Genomic DNA, 15,070 nt, shown 5'->3' with positions numbered 1-15,070 from the left:
ATCTGAAAATTAAACCCCTGTCCGATATCAGTTGCACGTCGATGTATGACAGATATAATTACATCACGTGTGGTAAACGAAATGGGAAAATTACTAGTCCAATTTATATAATCAATACCAATCACGCCCAACCAAGTCACGCTCAAATCGGTCACGTGACGTGAAAGGACAATTTGTACCAATCATATTCAATCCAAAAGGCTAAATTCAAACACGTTATCGATTCATGGCCGAAGTTTTACCATAAATATCTGTCGAGTAGTTGGAGGAATTCTGTCATCATTCGTATACAAATATATTGCCAGTTTTTATATTATGATGTTTACTAAGGACATACATGTGAGTCAATGTGTATACATACTGACCGACTTTTTGTGTGGAGACAATGGTCTTCCGATTGACACTTGAAATATTGAACCCGGATTACGGTAAAATCTATCACGCTTCATGAGCATGAGGCATATATACACCTACCACGCTATTGTATGCAGTATTATCTAAATCATCAGGTACAAGTGTGGACAACAGTTAGTCCAAACAAGCACATGTGCACACAGCCAAATTAACTAAAATTCACGTAGTGGTAGTTTAAAAATTGAAAAGAAATTTAAACAAATCCCATTATCTATCTAATTAAATTGAGTAGTCATGTTTTGCTGAGACATTTGTAAATTAATTGGTCGTTCTTAAAACAAACTAACAAACAAACAAACAAACAAACAAACAACTTAATTACCCGATGGATAAGTAATTTTGATTCACTCATTTAAAAATAGTGTTAACTTTCGGCCATATAATCCATGTCAATCAGACCCAATCAGAACCTAACTACTTGTTGTGTCTCGCGGATTACGAACGTCAAAGAGACATGTTAGTACCGACCCCCATATTTCCCGGCTGATTAACCGTCACTTTCTTTACATTTCGTAGGAACAACTTGTACGAGTTATTTTATCACGACTTATGACCAAATCAAAGTTAATCCTAATTATATACCAAAAGTGATCAGGTGCTATTAACAGAATCTGCAATATGCTCTGTAAATACTACATCCACAGTTTCTCTACTTAACACGGTGACGTGGGTAATGGTAACTAGAAAAGAAACAGAGAACGGACTGTGGGAGTTTGAACTGGTTGTTGACGTCATGACGGGCGAATGGTTAGAGTGGCCGGTTTGGAATATGTAGGTTGCAGGTTCGAGCCCCATCTCTGCCGTTTGTTTCTGAGTGGATAAAGTCCTTGGGCAAGATTTGAACCACGACTGTGTCTCAGTCAACCCAGCTGTATATAATTGGGGACCTGGTAGGATAGAGATCGCAAATTGTATGCTTTAATCCTATGCGCTTATAAAGGCTGCAATGGATTGTATGCTCCCCAGTGAGTTTAAGAAGGGCCGTTATAGATCCGAGCCAAGGGTATTAAATAAAGCGCTATGCAAAAACTAACATTACTAGCTATTATTATTATTATTGACGTAGAAGCGAGTGGAAAACTGGAAATGCGCCTGGCGTCCAGTCTGTGAGCTTGCGAAATTGCAGTTACCACATTTGGACGCGAAGAGCTGTCAGAGACAAGAGTATTAGATGGCTGTTGATGATGCTCAGTGGCTGGCTAATAATAATACGTATGTATACTGATGCTGTTGATATGTGGCCTACGTGCGGCTAAATCCCAAGGCCTTCACCGTGACCACTGATAAGTCATTAAAGTTCCGGGAGCAAAAAGTCCGGTTCCTTGACCCTGGCCCCCTGGGGGGGATGTGTGAAGAGGTGAATTTACAACTAAAATGATGTAGGCTTGGCGTTTCACTTAATAATGTAACATGACATTAAATACACATCCTAACTTATAATGCAAAAGAAACAATTAAATACGTGTCAATGTGATTGGGCAAACGATTCTGCTGTGTTTATTGTGTCACTGTTATTGTTAGTCTAGAGTTGGAATATGTTTATCTTTGTGTCAAAAACGTAATGTTTCATGAGCAAACACCAAGCCAACATCATTTTAGCTATAAGAATGGTTGATTAGAAACCCATTTATGCTACTCCACTTGTACTATTTTAACAATATTTTATTGATTCTGCAATGTAGGCCTAACCATCTATTCTGTGCGTACTGAGCGTTGACCTGAATGAACCCGACCTTCGCTCTACTAAGCATCGATGTCCGATAGTTAACCTTACTGTATACATCAGAGCCAAGCAACCATTGCTATCAGATAATACATCGCAATGCATTTTGCCCATATGAAGCATAGAATAAACTTAGCGGTTGTGTACTACATGTAAACTCCAGGAATCGTGCAAAGGCTAGTTATACAGCTAAAATGATGTAGGCTTGGTGTTTCACTGATGGGACATCGACATTACAGCTAAAATGATGTAGGCTTGGTGTTTCACTGATGGGACATCGACATTACGTAGGTTTGGAGTTTCACGGATGGGACATTACACTGTACACGGCACCTATGTCATTGTTTCTTTTGCATTAGAAATTATCTGAGTGTTTGTGTGTGTGTGTGTGTGTGTGTGTGTGTGTGTGTGTGTGTGTGTGTGTGTGTTAAAGGTCATATCACGTGAATGAAACACAAAGCCTACATCATTTTAGCTGTAAAAAGAAATTCAAAATGACTCAATTCTTCATTCTGAAATAGTACTAGTGTTTATTTTAAAATGTGTGACAGAGACGGATTCTATCATTACGGAATACAACAAACAACCACAAGTTAATTGCTCAAATGTGGACTGATCACGTGGCCAAAAACCCGTTTAGTTGTTGCAGTATTGCAACTGTACACGTATGTTTTAAAGTGACTTTGCGTCAAAAGCTATCAAGAATCAGTTACCTCATTCAACATGCATTGTGAAAGCTGTAGTTAAGAACTTCATGTAGAAAGGTTTCTAGAATTAACACATTTCTCTTAACATTCTCAGGGTTACTTAAGGTCAATGAATGAAGTTAAAATAGCGTGGTTACTCATCGGTATCGCCTGGCATTAATTTATTTTATTGGTCCTTGACTTGATGTGAACAGTGACTACCCGACGTGAATTATTTTTACATTTGGCGTTACGCCAGGGTCCTTGCCTTACCTAAATGTTGTCTGCACAGGTACTTGACTTGGTGGCATAGATAAAGCAATGCATCATATACACTCACGTGATATGTGCATGATGCAACGTGTGCTGGATATTGTGTAACTCGGCGTTTAGTTCAAATGTGCAATTGTAAACGAGGGACCATTGTTCGCACCTCGAATATACTAGTATGTCAAAATATATGCTGGACTGACTTAACCTAAGCGATTATTAAACTTGTGTTTATCATTGAGGTCTTATAACACTAGTGGATTAAGAATGTCAAAAAGACTTTATGGCAGAGCCATATTTTCCTCATTAGCTAACAGCTTGTAACTATTTCGTAGTAGGTACACCTTGACTTGTTTTTCATCACGATTCATGTCCAACAAAGCAAAAGTGAACGATTACTTACACGGAGCCCACATGTGCTGTGTTTGTTCGGCCTGGATGACTCCATGGTAACCAGTAGATTGACTGGGAAAGTCTTGACCGTCACGTAGCTTTAGTTGTGTGATATGATATGCGTGTAACATACACCTGTGACGTAGTCCTAATTTCAATGGTACTTTGTAGAATCGAATTGTGTCTGTGTGATTATGTGGATATGTCTGCATAAAAGAAGATTGCAGGGTACAATTTCCAGCACACATTTTTTAAAGAGATGATATTAACTTGCCCTGTAGATCTAGAAGTAGTAAAGTTGAAATATTGAACCTTAAAACAATCTAGTGAAGGGATTTTAGGTGAGTGAATTGGTATAATGTACCCTCTGAGCATTGCCCTAGTCTAGAAGTATGAATATTTAGAATTGGGTTATACATCTATGACCTGGCAAACATGCTGCATTGGCCATACTGGAACTCAACCAACTCGACTGCTGTCAGACGCAAGAGCATTGGACGGTTAGTAAAGATCGTGTGGATGGCTGTAATAATTAATGCTGTTACATTTACTGTTTACAATAAATGGCCTTATTCGTACAGGAGACAACATCCTATATCCAGGGCCTCCAGATAGGCGGCTTTTACGGAGCAAAACAGTCCACTTCCCCTCTGTTCGTATCACCAACACACAGACGTTCAGAGAGAGAATTTAATGAAAGTATAGAAGATATTTATTTTTTTTAATACAGAATTTGAGTGAAACTGTGAAGAGGTTAGTTTTAGGAATTTGTGATCATAAACCCATTTACAACTGCAGACACCAGACCATGTGGACGAACGGAACCTGTTACAAACAGGGAAAGTAAACAACTGAATTAATAACACTTGGCACAGCATGTTGGAAGTACAGAGACTTGTATTACACTCTAGCATTTGGTAAGAACAGTTTTATGGCCACTTTACATAATAGTTCAAGTTCACGAACAAATTTCCAGTTCCCCTGGCAATTCGTGTACCCATAAAGAGTCCATAAAACTGTTCCTATCAAACCATGGTGTGTAATACAAGTCTCTGCTGTTCCAACATGCTAAGCCAAGTGTTATTAAATAATCCAATTCGATTGTTTACTTTCCTTGTTTGTAACAGGTTCAGTTCGTCCATGGTCTGATGCCAGCAGTTGTGTGACATTTCTCTATTAGAACAATATGTTACAGATTAAACAATCTCGGCCTAATTGCGTTTTAAGTGCGTACTGAACAATGACGTGACCTGACTGAACCGGACCATTGTACATCCACGGAAGTATAACCCACGGGTACAGCAAGTTATACTTCCATGGTACATACCCAATCATGCACGCACACGTGTATGGCCGATAGTTGACTTTATGAATGTTGATGCCAAGTAAACATTGCTATACATCTTTAAAACCTCGCTCTGCCCTGCACGTATACATTTTTCACATAAATAATTATGAAATCATTATTTATTTTAAATGAAGCAGTCACGCCCAATAGTATATTAGCCAAATGATCAATTAGGACCAAGCGACCATAGTTCCCCGCGTATCTCTGCCCTCGACGGTCTAGAAGTGGTTAGTCTATTGATGTACGAGGGAGGAACACACCCAAAAAAAATGCATGAGTATGTAAGAATCCCAGGCATCCGCAAGTTTTAACACATGCGTCTATATAAAGTCACAATATTAGCATGTATAAATGCTTGTATTTATTTATTTATTTATTTATTTATTTATTTATTTATTTATTTATTTATTTATTTATTTATTTGTGTATTTGTCAGTTTGTCTTTTTTAGAGTTCAAATTGCTTTATAATGTTGTTTTTGTGTGTATTTCATTTTTATCTATGGGATGTTTTTGAACGTTGTTGCGTTGTTTTCTTTCCCGAAATAAAGTTTTAATATAAAGGTATCATCGTGGATTGCGCCCTCTATGTGGGAGATGACGTCGAGCAGAAACCGCACTGTATTGTGGGTGGGGGCGCCAGACTTAGAATTTTCAAGATGGCTTCGCTCGTAGCAGAAGTGCTGGCCACTTCAGGTAAGTTTCGTGTCATGTGTTTATGTATCATTATTATTTTCAACAAGATATCACTATGCATGAACGAAATGAAAATGAGTTTTTACACATCGGTACAGACGAAAAATACTGATGTATTTGCATGAAAATTTTGCACAGATGTCGACTCCCGTACATCATCTCCCATCCTCTGCGATATGTCACATATATCATATGTGTAGTGCACTGCCACCAGCTGTCATTTATAGAAATACTCGTTTAGATGTTCTGTAAATTTTGAACAAGCCTTCCTAGAATTGTTTTGCTTTGATAAGACAAGAATTGAGAACATTGTACCAACTATAGATACATCAAAGAAAAAGAAAAAAAATACACGTCGATCAACTAAAAATATACCCCCTTCTCTAGCACTAGCAGATTTCTTATGGCATTGCACTCAATCTTTATCAAGACCCGAGATGAAAACTGTAAAGATACAACCTAGAATTTGAGAAGTGTGCGCTGAGTTGTATTGTATTGTACGATTACAACATGCCAATATTAGTGGGCACCCTGGTCAAGAGCAGGGATCAATCATGGTACAGTCTAGTGCTTGCACTGTTGCAGACTGTGTATTAGTTAAGAGATTACAAGGGACGACTTACTCCATCTGTAAGCAGGACTAGGTACTAGGGACAGGCTTTTCTGTAGTACTTATCTGTGTGGGTGACAAGTTGGTCTTGTATGGCCTTTAGTTTGCATGTTGTTGTTTTTTGCAAACAAACATGCTACAGCTAGTTCCCCTGTACATTGACTGTCCCAACATATCCCATCCACTAAACTGTCATAATATGTAGTGCATGACTTTCCAGCTCGCTGTGTAGTGGCCCATGTTACATATGCATACATGTATGACCCACAGAAAGCATACAACCTACCATATATTTGTCATTCTTATCTATCAATGTATGTAAGAGCTGACAAGCTAATGGACCAAATGTTATTGCCAGTGATGTAAGTTTGTGTTCAACATCAAAGATATAAATGACGATCACTCAATGTCGCACGAGCGCAATAAATGCTCTTCATCCGTTTAGGACAAAACCCCCTCCCCTAAATGAACGTTAATGAAGACATAAAAGTTGCATACACGTATGCCGCAAACGGTATTCTTAGCTTGCCAGCGCTGTATAAATGTTGTCTTTTCACTGTCAGTGTTTATCTGGTCTTATAGGTGGCCTTGAAAAAGAAGATCTTCCAACCAGAATGAGCAAAATTGCTAACAAAGTGGACTCGATCAAATACGAGTTAAGCTCGTACCTAAATACGAAATATTCAGACTTCGGCCTGAGTTTTACATCAACCACAGAACTCTACAGTAAGGTTGATTCAACCTCAAAAGAAATTTCATCACTTACAAGCAAAATACAGGTAATGTACTCCTAATTTACTCATTACTCATCTCCCAAGAAATTTGTGTTGAATTTTTGAGGATGTGCACAACATAAGAAATACAAGTAGATGGTATTCCTCAGTATTTTTCTTCCAAGTGACCTAGGGGGCTTTGTCACTACGAGTTGCTAGACTCATAGTGACAACCCTTAGGTCACAAGTATTTTCTTGCTGAATGAAGAAAGATATCAGACAATAACATAATTATACCAGCGCCAGTAATATCAAAGAAAAATCTGGGAAGGTAATGGCAGTTTTGAACGTTTTGATTCATATTTCAAACACAGCAGAACCAGTGACATAGACACATGTTGTAGTGACATAAATGCATGTTGTCATGATGTAGAACGACCAGAGTATATATTCCATATTTTTTGTTTGACATGGCTTCCACACGCTATAATGCCATAAATGATTTAGTTACTGGTAATCAGTGTATCCGCTAGTGAAAGAAAACAAATTTTGTTGTGGGTCACAGTGATAAAACTAGGTTGTTAGTCACCACATAGGAAGGAGTAGGGACCACTAAATGTTGGTGTGTCACAAGATATTTTTTGTGTCAGTGGTGCATCAAACTGGCATACATGTAGACCACGCTATCAGTGAATGTGATGTAGATAGTTGTGATTACAGACTTCAATATCTCTTTTCCTAAACTACTGGCAAATCTTTCATAGTACTGGCTCATGTATATCAGTGATTCAAGACTCTCGAATTTAGTCAGGGGAGGGGTCTTAACAGTCCAAAACAAATTTCTCTTTCTTAGTGTCAGTGTGCCCTCTAAGTCAATATGACGTGTCACTGATGCACACTATTTCTAGTGACGCACCAAAATTTGGTGTTCCCCTATCTCTTACTATGTGGTGACTCACAAGAAATGCCAGTTTTTATCATTTTGACTCACAACAACAAAATTTGGCTATCATTGCAGAGCACACTGCTTAGGTTACACTGTATAGCAATATGAAACATTTTCTATTGAATATAGTAATGAGTAATATAATAAGGGATAAATATGCCATATTCTGATTATCAATGGCAAAGTTCTCTTAATCATTTGCATACAAGAATTGCTAGAGGGCGCCCCCCAGATTTGTCCAAGTGAGGGCTAGAATTTAATCATGGCCACTGAACAAATGGCATTGTAGGAAGTCATGACAAAATGTGTAAAAGAACTTGTCATTCCCTAACCCAATATACTTGGTGTAATGCAATAAAGTTAGATGAACGAAGTTCAGTTCGTTTATTGAGCGTGTGACATTGTGTGATCACCCCTAAAATCTCCTAGATTTCGCCACATTTTTACGTGAGTTCCTCACTCAAACTATTCTCAAACAGATTTCCTAACAGGTTCCTAAATCTTAGCATAAATACTATAAAAAGAAATAACACTGTATGAGAAATGATTTATTTTTTTCTTAATATTTTACTTGGCAGAATGATGTGAGCAGTCAGTTAAGTAGTTCAACAAGTGACTTCCATGATTTATCCAAACAACTTCAACGTACCAATGCCATTATGAAGACTTTAGAGATTATTTGTAAGGTATTCTCCCATTGGATTGTTTCTAGTTAATTATTCATAAGGTATTCTCCTATTGGATTGTTTGTAGTTAATTATTCGTATGGTATTCTGCCATTGGAAACTGTAGTTAAAAGTGTCTTCCAAGAAGCTTCCCTGAGATATGTGTGTCCATTGGTGAAATATGTACCCCTAGTGTTTGGTTTTATCAATTACTTTGTTTTCATTTGAGTCAGATTTACCTGATGACACATGCATGAATCATAGCAGTGAAATATGTGTAAGTGAATAAAACAAATTATCTTTGTCTTTTTTTTTTGTCCAGGTTGACGAGTCTTTGGAGAATTTTACTGAGGCACTAAGAGTGCGGGAATATATGAAAGCTTGTGAATTGCTTACTGAGCTTGTAAGTACTCTTTTCTCTAGGGTGATGGCAGGGGGATGTTTGTTAAATGTAGTGATGTGAGTAATATTATTGTTGAGCCAGACGATAAAATGTAGCACTTTTGGTAAGATTTTTGTTGAGTCAGATGATAAAATGTAGCAGTGTTAGTAAGATTTTTGTTGAGTCAGATGATAAAATGTAGCAGTGTAAGTAAGATTTTTGTTGAGCCAGATGGTAAATGTAGCAATGTTTTCCAGGGACATTTCTGTATTAGCAGTATTCCAGGGATATTTCTGTAGTAGCAGTGTTCCAGGGATATTTCTGTAGTAGCAGTTTTCCAGGGATATTTCTGTAGTAGCAGTGTTCCAGGGATATTTCTGTAGTAGCAGTGTTCCAGGGATATTTCTGTAGTAGCAGTGTTCCAGGGATATTTCTGTAGTAGCAGTGTTCCAGGGATATTTCTGTAGTAGCAGTGTTCCAGGGATATTTCTGTAGTAGCCGTGTTCCAGGGATATTTCTGTAGTAGCAGTGTTCCAGGGGTATTTCTGTAGTAGCAGTGTTCCAGGGATATTTCTGTAGTAGCAGTGTTCCAGGGATATTTCTGTAGTAGCAGTGTTCCAGGGATATTTCTGTAGTAGCAGTGCCCCAGGGATATTTCTGTATTAGCAGTTTTCCAGGGATATTTCTGTAGTAGCAGTGTTCCAGGGATATTTCTGTAGTAGCAGTGTTCCAGGGATATTTCTGTAGTAGCAGTGTTCCAGGGATATTTCTGTAGTAGCAGTGTTCCAGGGATATTTCTGTAGTAGCAGTGTTCCAAGGATATTTCTGTAGTAGCAGTGTTCCAGGGATATTTCTGTAGTAGCAGTGTTCCAGGGATATTTCTGTAGTAGCAGTGTTCCAGGGATATTTCTGTAGTAGCAGTGTTATGGGGATATTTCTGTAGTAGCAGTGTTCCAGGGATATTTCTGTAGTAGCAGTGTTCCAGGGATATTTCTGCAGTAGCAGTGTTCCAGGGATATTTCTGTAGTAGCAGTGTTCCAGGGATATTTCTGTAGTAGCAGTGTTCCAGGGATATTTCTGTAGTAGCAGTGTTCCAGGGATATTTCTGTAGTAGCAGTGTTCCAGGGATATTTCTGTAGTAGCAGTGTTCCAGGGGTATTTCTGTAGTAGCAGTGTTCCAGGGATATTTCTGTAGTAGCAGTGTTCCAGGGATATTTCTGTAGTAGCAGTGTTCCATGGATATTTCTGTAGTAGCAGTGTTCCAGGGATATTTCTGTAGTAGCAGTGTTCCAGGGATATTTCTGTAGTAGCAGTGTTCCAGGGGCATTTCTATAGTAGCAGTGTTATGGGGATATTCCTATACTTACAATGTTCCTGGGACATATGTTATATGAGTTCTCATATTATCTCGTAGATATCCCAGGGACATATGCAATGTACCTGCTGGCAATATTTCAGTCTTAATCTCAAAATTTGCATTGTGCATGTATACATTTTATGACGTTTCCCCCAAAAAATTGACATGGCATTAGTTGATTGTTTAATTGCTGAAAAATAATAAACTACAAAATACTTAATGAAATTGAGATCACATTACAAAAATGTTGAAAAGTAACTTAGAAAGGACTAGAGTGATATGAATGTGTGACATTTTGAGTTCTCACAAGTTTACGTTCTTTTTGTACACTTTTTGTTTTTCTACTTTCTTAGCAAGAAAACCTTAAACATCTTTTAAAAGGAAAATTGACTGAAATGAAGATTATAAAATCTTTGAAGGTAAGTGAAAAATACAGGTATGTAAGGGTCCCAAAATTGACAAAGTGAGAGTAAAAGTGCTCAACAGTGAGTGTAGTTTCTTACTGTTCTGTCGTGTAGTGTACTAGTCTTTCACATCTAGTAGCCATTTTCGACAAAGTGAGCGTTGAGCACTTTTACGCACACTATGTCAATTTTGGGACTCTTACATACCTCGAAAAATAGCTTCGTATCACTTATTAGACCAAATAAAAATAATAATTGTGTGTTTCCAATAACATGTCCTCTGAAAATATGATAGGTAGTTCAGGATTTGATTTGATTTGATCTTTTGAATTATTTGTTATTTTTGAAAAATATTTTGACCCAAAACCCCAAAAAAATGTCAGTCAGAATATCCCCACTGTGATAGTTTGATGAAATATGTACAGACATCACTGGGGAAAGAAAACAGATGTGCATGAAGGTCAAGAAGACAAAGAATTTCTTATCTTTTTGTTTTAAATGTTTAAAAGTGTTTAGGGTCGGCTGTTTGAACTAGAGTCGGTCAAGTTATCAGAAATGCAAAAACTTTTTTATTTTGCTTTACTGCTGAGTAAATCACTTTCAACGTCATGTCCAAAGAATAAGTAATCGCAGTGTGTCTAATAACATGAATTGGGACACTTCCATGCAAAGAACTGTAGTACTCTTTTCACTCAGGATCTTGGATTAGCTCAGCTAATCATAATCTTTATATTTTCATCAGGCAGAACTGAGAGTGAACCAGGAAACTTTGATTTATTCTCTCGGGGAGGCATGGTCAAAGAGAGTAGTGTGGAACGTACCTGCTGTCAAAGACTCTGATAAACTGCATTGTATTCTGGCAACACAGCTAAAGATATGTGAGTATAAATGACTGTATTCTCCGTGTTTATATGCTATGTTGGAGAACCTAGGTACGACTCTGGTAATCCAGCCTTCGGTTTACTATTAAGATAGACACAAACTAAATCTATTGTTCTCTTATGTGGTAGATTACACAAGTGGGTGATAGTGATTCCTCTGTTGTGCGATTCTAATCACCCAGTGATCAAGTACACTGTGGCAAGTTCATGGAACTCTCAATCAAACTCTGTGATGCCGCCCTACTGAGAAACCAATGTCCATTCAATAGTTTATCACTGTTGTATCAACATGTTGCTACAATAGTTTTAGTTTATGTCTATCTTAGAAAACTGTGGAAATACCTATACTCCCATAGCTGGTACATGGCTGTGGGAAAAAGTTTGTGTACGTGGATGCTATAAAAACCTATGCTGCATTGCTATTTTTAACATCCTTGTTACATTGCATCATGTAATGAAGTGGTGTAGTTTCTTGGCATTATGAAACTAGTATGCAGCCAATGGTTCATAATACAAAATACAAAGAACTAATCTAGATTACACCCAATCGATATCATCAGACAACATTAGATTGCAACTTGTTAAAATAGATAGTTCCATATTCTATTGATCCAATACATTGTTGGTGCTCTTCGCATCCCTTTCTTGGTCAGCACTTTGTTCCTGTAAAGTGTACAGAATTTTCAGGAGCTTTTTTCTCTCGGATTCAGGCAACAAGCACTATTTCTTAGATTTAGGTAGCAAGAGTCAGTAATTAGATGCAATAACAAATGCTTTATTGTTTCAGCAATTTACATATTGATTAAACCTTACATAATTTTCTTGTCATTTTCCAGCTTTGAGCAACAAAGTAGAAACTACAGTGAGGGCACTACATGCAAGCAAAGTGCTGAACAACAAAATGCAGTCCTTCGGTAAGGCTATGTGTTAAGATTGTTAGTACAGGTTGCATTTATGATAAATTACAAATACATAATTTGAAATCAAAAACACTGAAAATTATACCAATAACAAACATGAAAAAATATGATTAGATGGTATTCCCCAATATTTTTCTTCGTTTCAGCCAAGGAAAATACGAGTTACCTAAGGGGCTTTTGTCACTAGTCTACGAGTCGCTTTCAGTTCGAGACTAATACAAAAAAATAATATAAGAATGCTTATTTGTTATCTAATCTAGTGTTATGTTCTTTTTTTGACCAGGTAAACGAAGTATGGAGCATTTGTTTAAACATATGATATTGTTGAGTGGTGTTGAACCAAAAGTTGACTCAACGTACCAGGTATGTAAAATAGTAGTTTTGGTTTTCACACTGAAGAACGTATGCTAACTTTTGGAGATAGATAATCTGTGATCGAATACACCATATTCTAATTTAAATAACAGAAAAAAAACAAAGGCTTGCATAGTTTGGCCACAAGGAGTGCTGGTCATACACCGCTTTCAATCAGGACATGACAGCCATGATAGTTGAGTATTATAGGCACCTTGAAATATTATCACTTCCAAGTGTTTAACTTTCACAGTAAAAATTGTTGACATTCTCAACCAGTTGAAAATTCTGCTATCTTTGTTTCAAATCATGAGATTTTTAATTTCAGGAAATTAAGAACTTGTTGTTTGAATCACTTCATTGAGTGCTTCATTCATTTACTGTCATGTGATATAGCCCTAGTTTTTCATTACGTGGGGCGCCCTCTTGTGGCACTTCTTTCGAAAATGACTGCAATGTGGATAACTGAATAGGAATATGGCATGATGCTTGACCAGCCATTTCCCTGTAAATGCCTAGTTCAAGAAATCAATGCAAGTTATGTAATGATAACAACCCCACATTCCATGTGAGTTCCAGTGTGGGTACTCGGGGGTATTTGCACTCGTGCTTGCAGTGTTTTCTGCTACACTCATGACAGTACAGATGCAGAGAACCCTGCAAGCACTCATACAAATACCCCAACTACGCCACACTTGCACTCACATGTCATGAAGCTCTGTCCAGTGTGCTCTCTAATGATAGCCAAATTTTGTTGTCGTCACACAAGTCAAAATGATAAAAACTGGCATTTCTTGTGAGTCACAACATAGTAAGACTGGGGAACACCAAATTTTGGTGCGTCACTAGAAATTGTGTGTGTCAGTGGCGTGTCAAATTGGCTTCAAGGACACACTGGTTCTGTCATTGTACTTACATATCTATCTTTCCATCCCTAGTTTGTGACTATCAGTCTACAAAAAACATCTACAGGAAGTCAGCACATAGCACCACATCAACTGTATCAACATATCCTAACAGTGCTAAAGACCCTTCATAAATATGTCTTCGGTATTAGCATTGAAGATAAACAAACTGGGGAAACTATCACCCTCATGAAAATATTTGGTAAGTTTTTTAATTCAGATATTGCTTAAAGTTGACAAATATTAACATGAAAAAGAAACTGACATAAAAATTAGGTATATAAAATGTTACTTTCTTGTCAAAATTATAGGTAAATTTGTGTGATTACTGGTAGTGATGTACCTAGGGATGGTGAGATGATGAATTATTCAATCCAAGATGATGTGATCCATGTTGTTATGTTTTAATGGAGTTGTGGAAATGTTTATTTTTGGTCAAAGATGGCAAACCTAATGTTTTGGAAAAAATTACTTTACAGTACATTCAGTTGTGCTACAACACCATTGGCGCTATTTTTCATAACTATGTTTGGGATGTATAATTATATCATATTACAATATTATTCTTCATATAGCCAGAAATTACATGAAAATACTAGACTGTACGATACGTTCTATCATGTCGTTCCGTCCTCACCGGCCTACCAATGTGTTGACCAATGTGCAAGGACATCACTGCGTACCTTACAGACTAACTCATAACCTAATGGTTATGTCACTGCTCACTTTTCAACTCATAGTGACAAGGCCCCTTAAGTCACTCATATTTTCCTATATATGGAAAATAATGAAACATAGTATGTAATTATTACGTATCAAAAGTTGATATTTGATCTATTGTTTATAGGAGATTTCATATGGAAAGATCTATCACTGTGTATTATCAACCACTGCCTGGTACATTCTATACCTACATCCAGTAGTCAGGTTAGTACATTACAGCAGGTTTCAAATTACCGTTCAACACCTCTGTTTGATATAAAGACGCAGCAACTGATAAGAATCTACACATGCTAAAAATTGATATTTGTCATAAAAATGACAATCGTTCAGACAATAATTAGTAAGCATATAAACTTGTTTTGTTGAAGAAACCGCATGAACTTGCATATGACATTAGTCATTGGGGTATCAATTGTGTTTTCTTTCAACAGCTAGAGAATTACATGGATATTATCAAAGCTACTGAAGATTTTGAATCAACACTGGTAGAATTAGGTATGTCATATCCAAAGCTGTATATCTGTCTTTGCTAAAATGAGAGAGAGAGAGAGAGAGAGAGAGAGAGAGAGAGAGAGAGAGAGAGAGAGAGAGAGAGAGAGAGAGAGAGACAGACAGACAGACAGACAGACAGACAGACAGACAGACAGACAGACAGACAGACAGACAGACAGACAGACAGACA

At 37.3% G+C, this 15,070-nt stretch overlaps 1 protein-coding gene across 1 annotated transcript in view; it reads left to right on the top strand.

The window, feature by feature from the left end:
* Positions 1-5,472: 5,472 nt before the first annotated feature.
* Positions 5,473-15,070, top strand: part of LOC144452285 (centromere/kinetochore protein zw10 homolog) — a 20,578-nt gene continuing 10,980 nt past the window's right edge. The window contains exons 1-11 of the mRNA XM_078143351.1: positions 5,473-5,528; positions 6,721-6,917; positions 8,376-8,483; positions 8,785-8,865; positions 10,555-10,620; positions 11,348-11,483; positions 12,323-12,410; positions 12,700-12,769; positions 13,699-13,867; positions 14,513-14,592; positions 14,820-14,883. Of these exons, the coding sequence (XP_077999477.1) occupies positions 5,492-5,528; positions 6,721-6,917; positions 8,376-8,483; positions 8,785-8,865; positions 10,555-10,620; positions 11,348-11,483; positions 12,323-12,410; positions 12,700-12,769; positions 13,699-13,867; positions 14,513-14,592; positions 14,820-14,883 (1,096 nt within the window). The 5' untranslated portion in view covers positions 5,473-5,491. The remainder of the gene's footprint in view (positions 5,529-6,720; positions 6,918-8,375; positions 8,484-8,784; positions 8,866-10,554; positions 10,621-11,347; positions 11,484-12,322; positions 12,411-12,699; positions 12,770-13,698; positions 13,868-14,512; positions 14,593-14,819; positions 14,884-15,070) is intronic.

The sequence above is a fragment of the Glandiceps talaboti genome, chromosome 22 (assembly GCF_964340395.1).
Source record: "Glandiceps talaboti chromosome 22, keGlaTala1.1, whole genome shotgun sequence".
In the NCBI taxonomy this organism is placed as follows: domain Eukaryota; kingdom Metazoa; phylum Hemichordata; class Enteropneusta; family Spengelidae; genus Glandiceps; species Glandiceps talaboti.
Note: the sequence above shows the minus strand (reverse complement) of the source record. Positions and strands in the feature narration are given on the sequence as shown.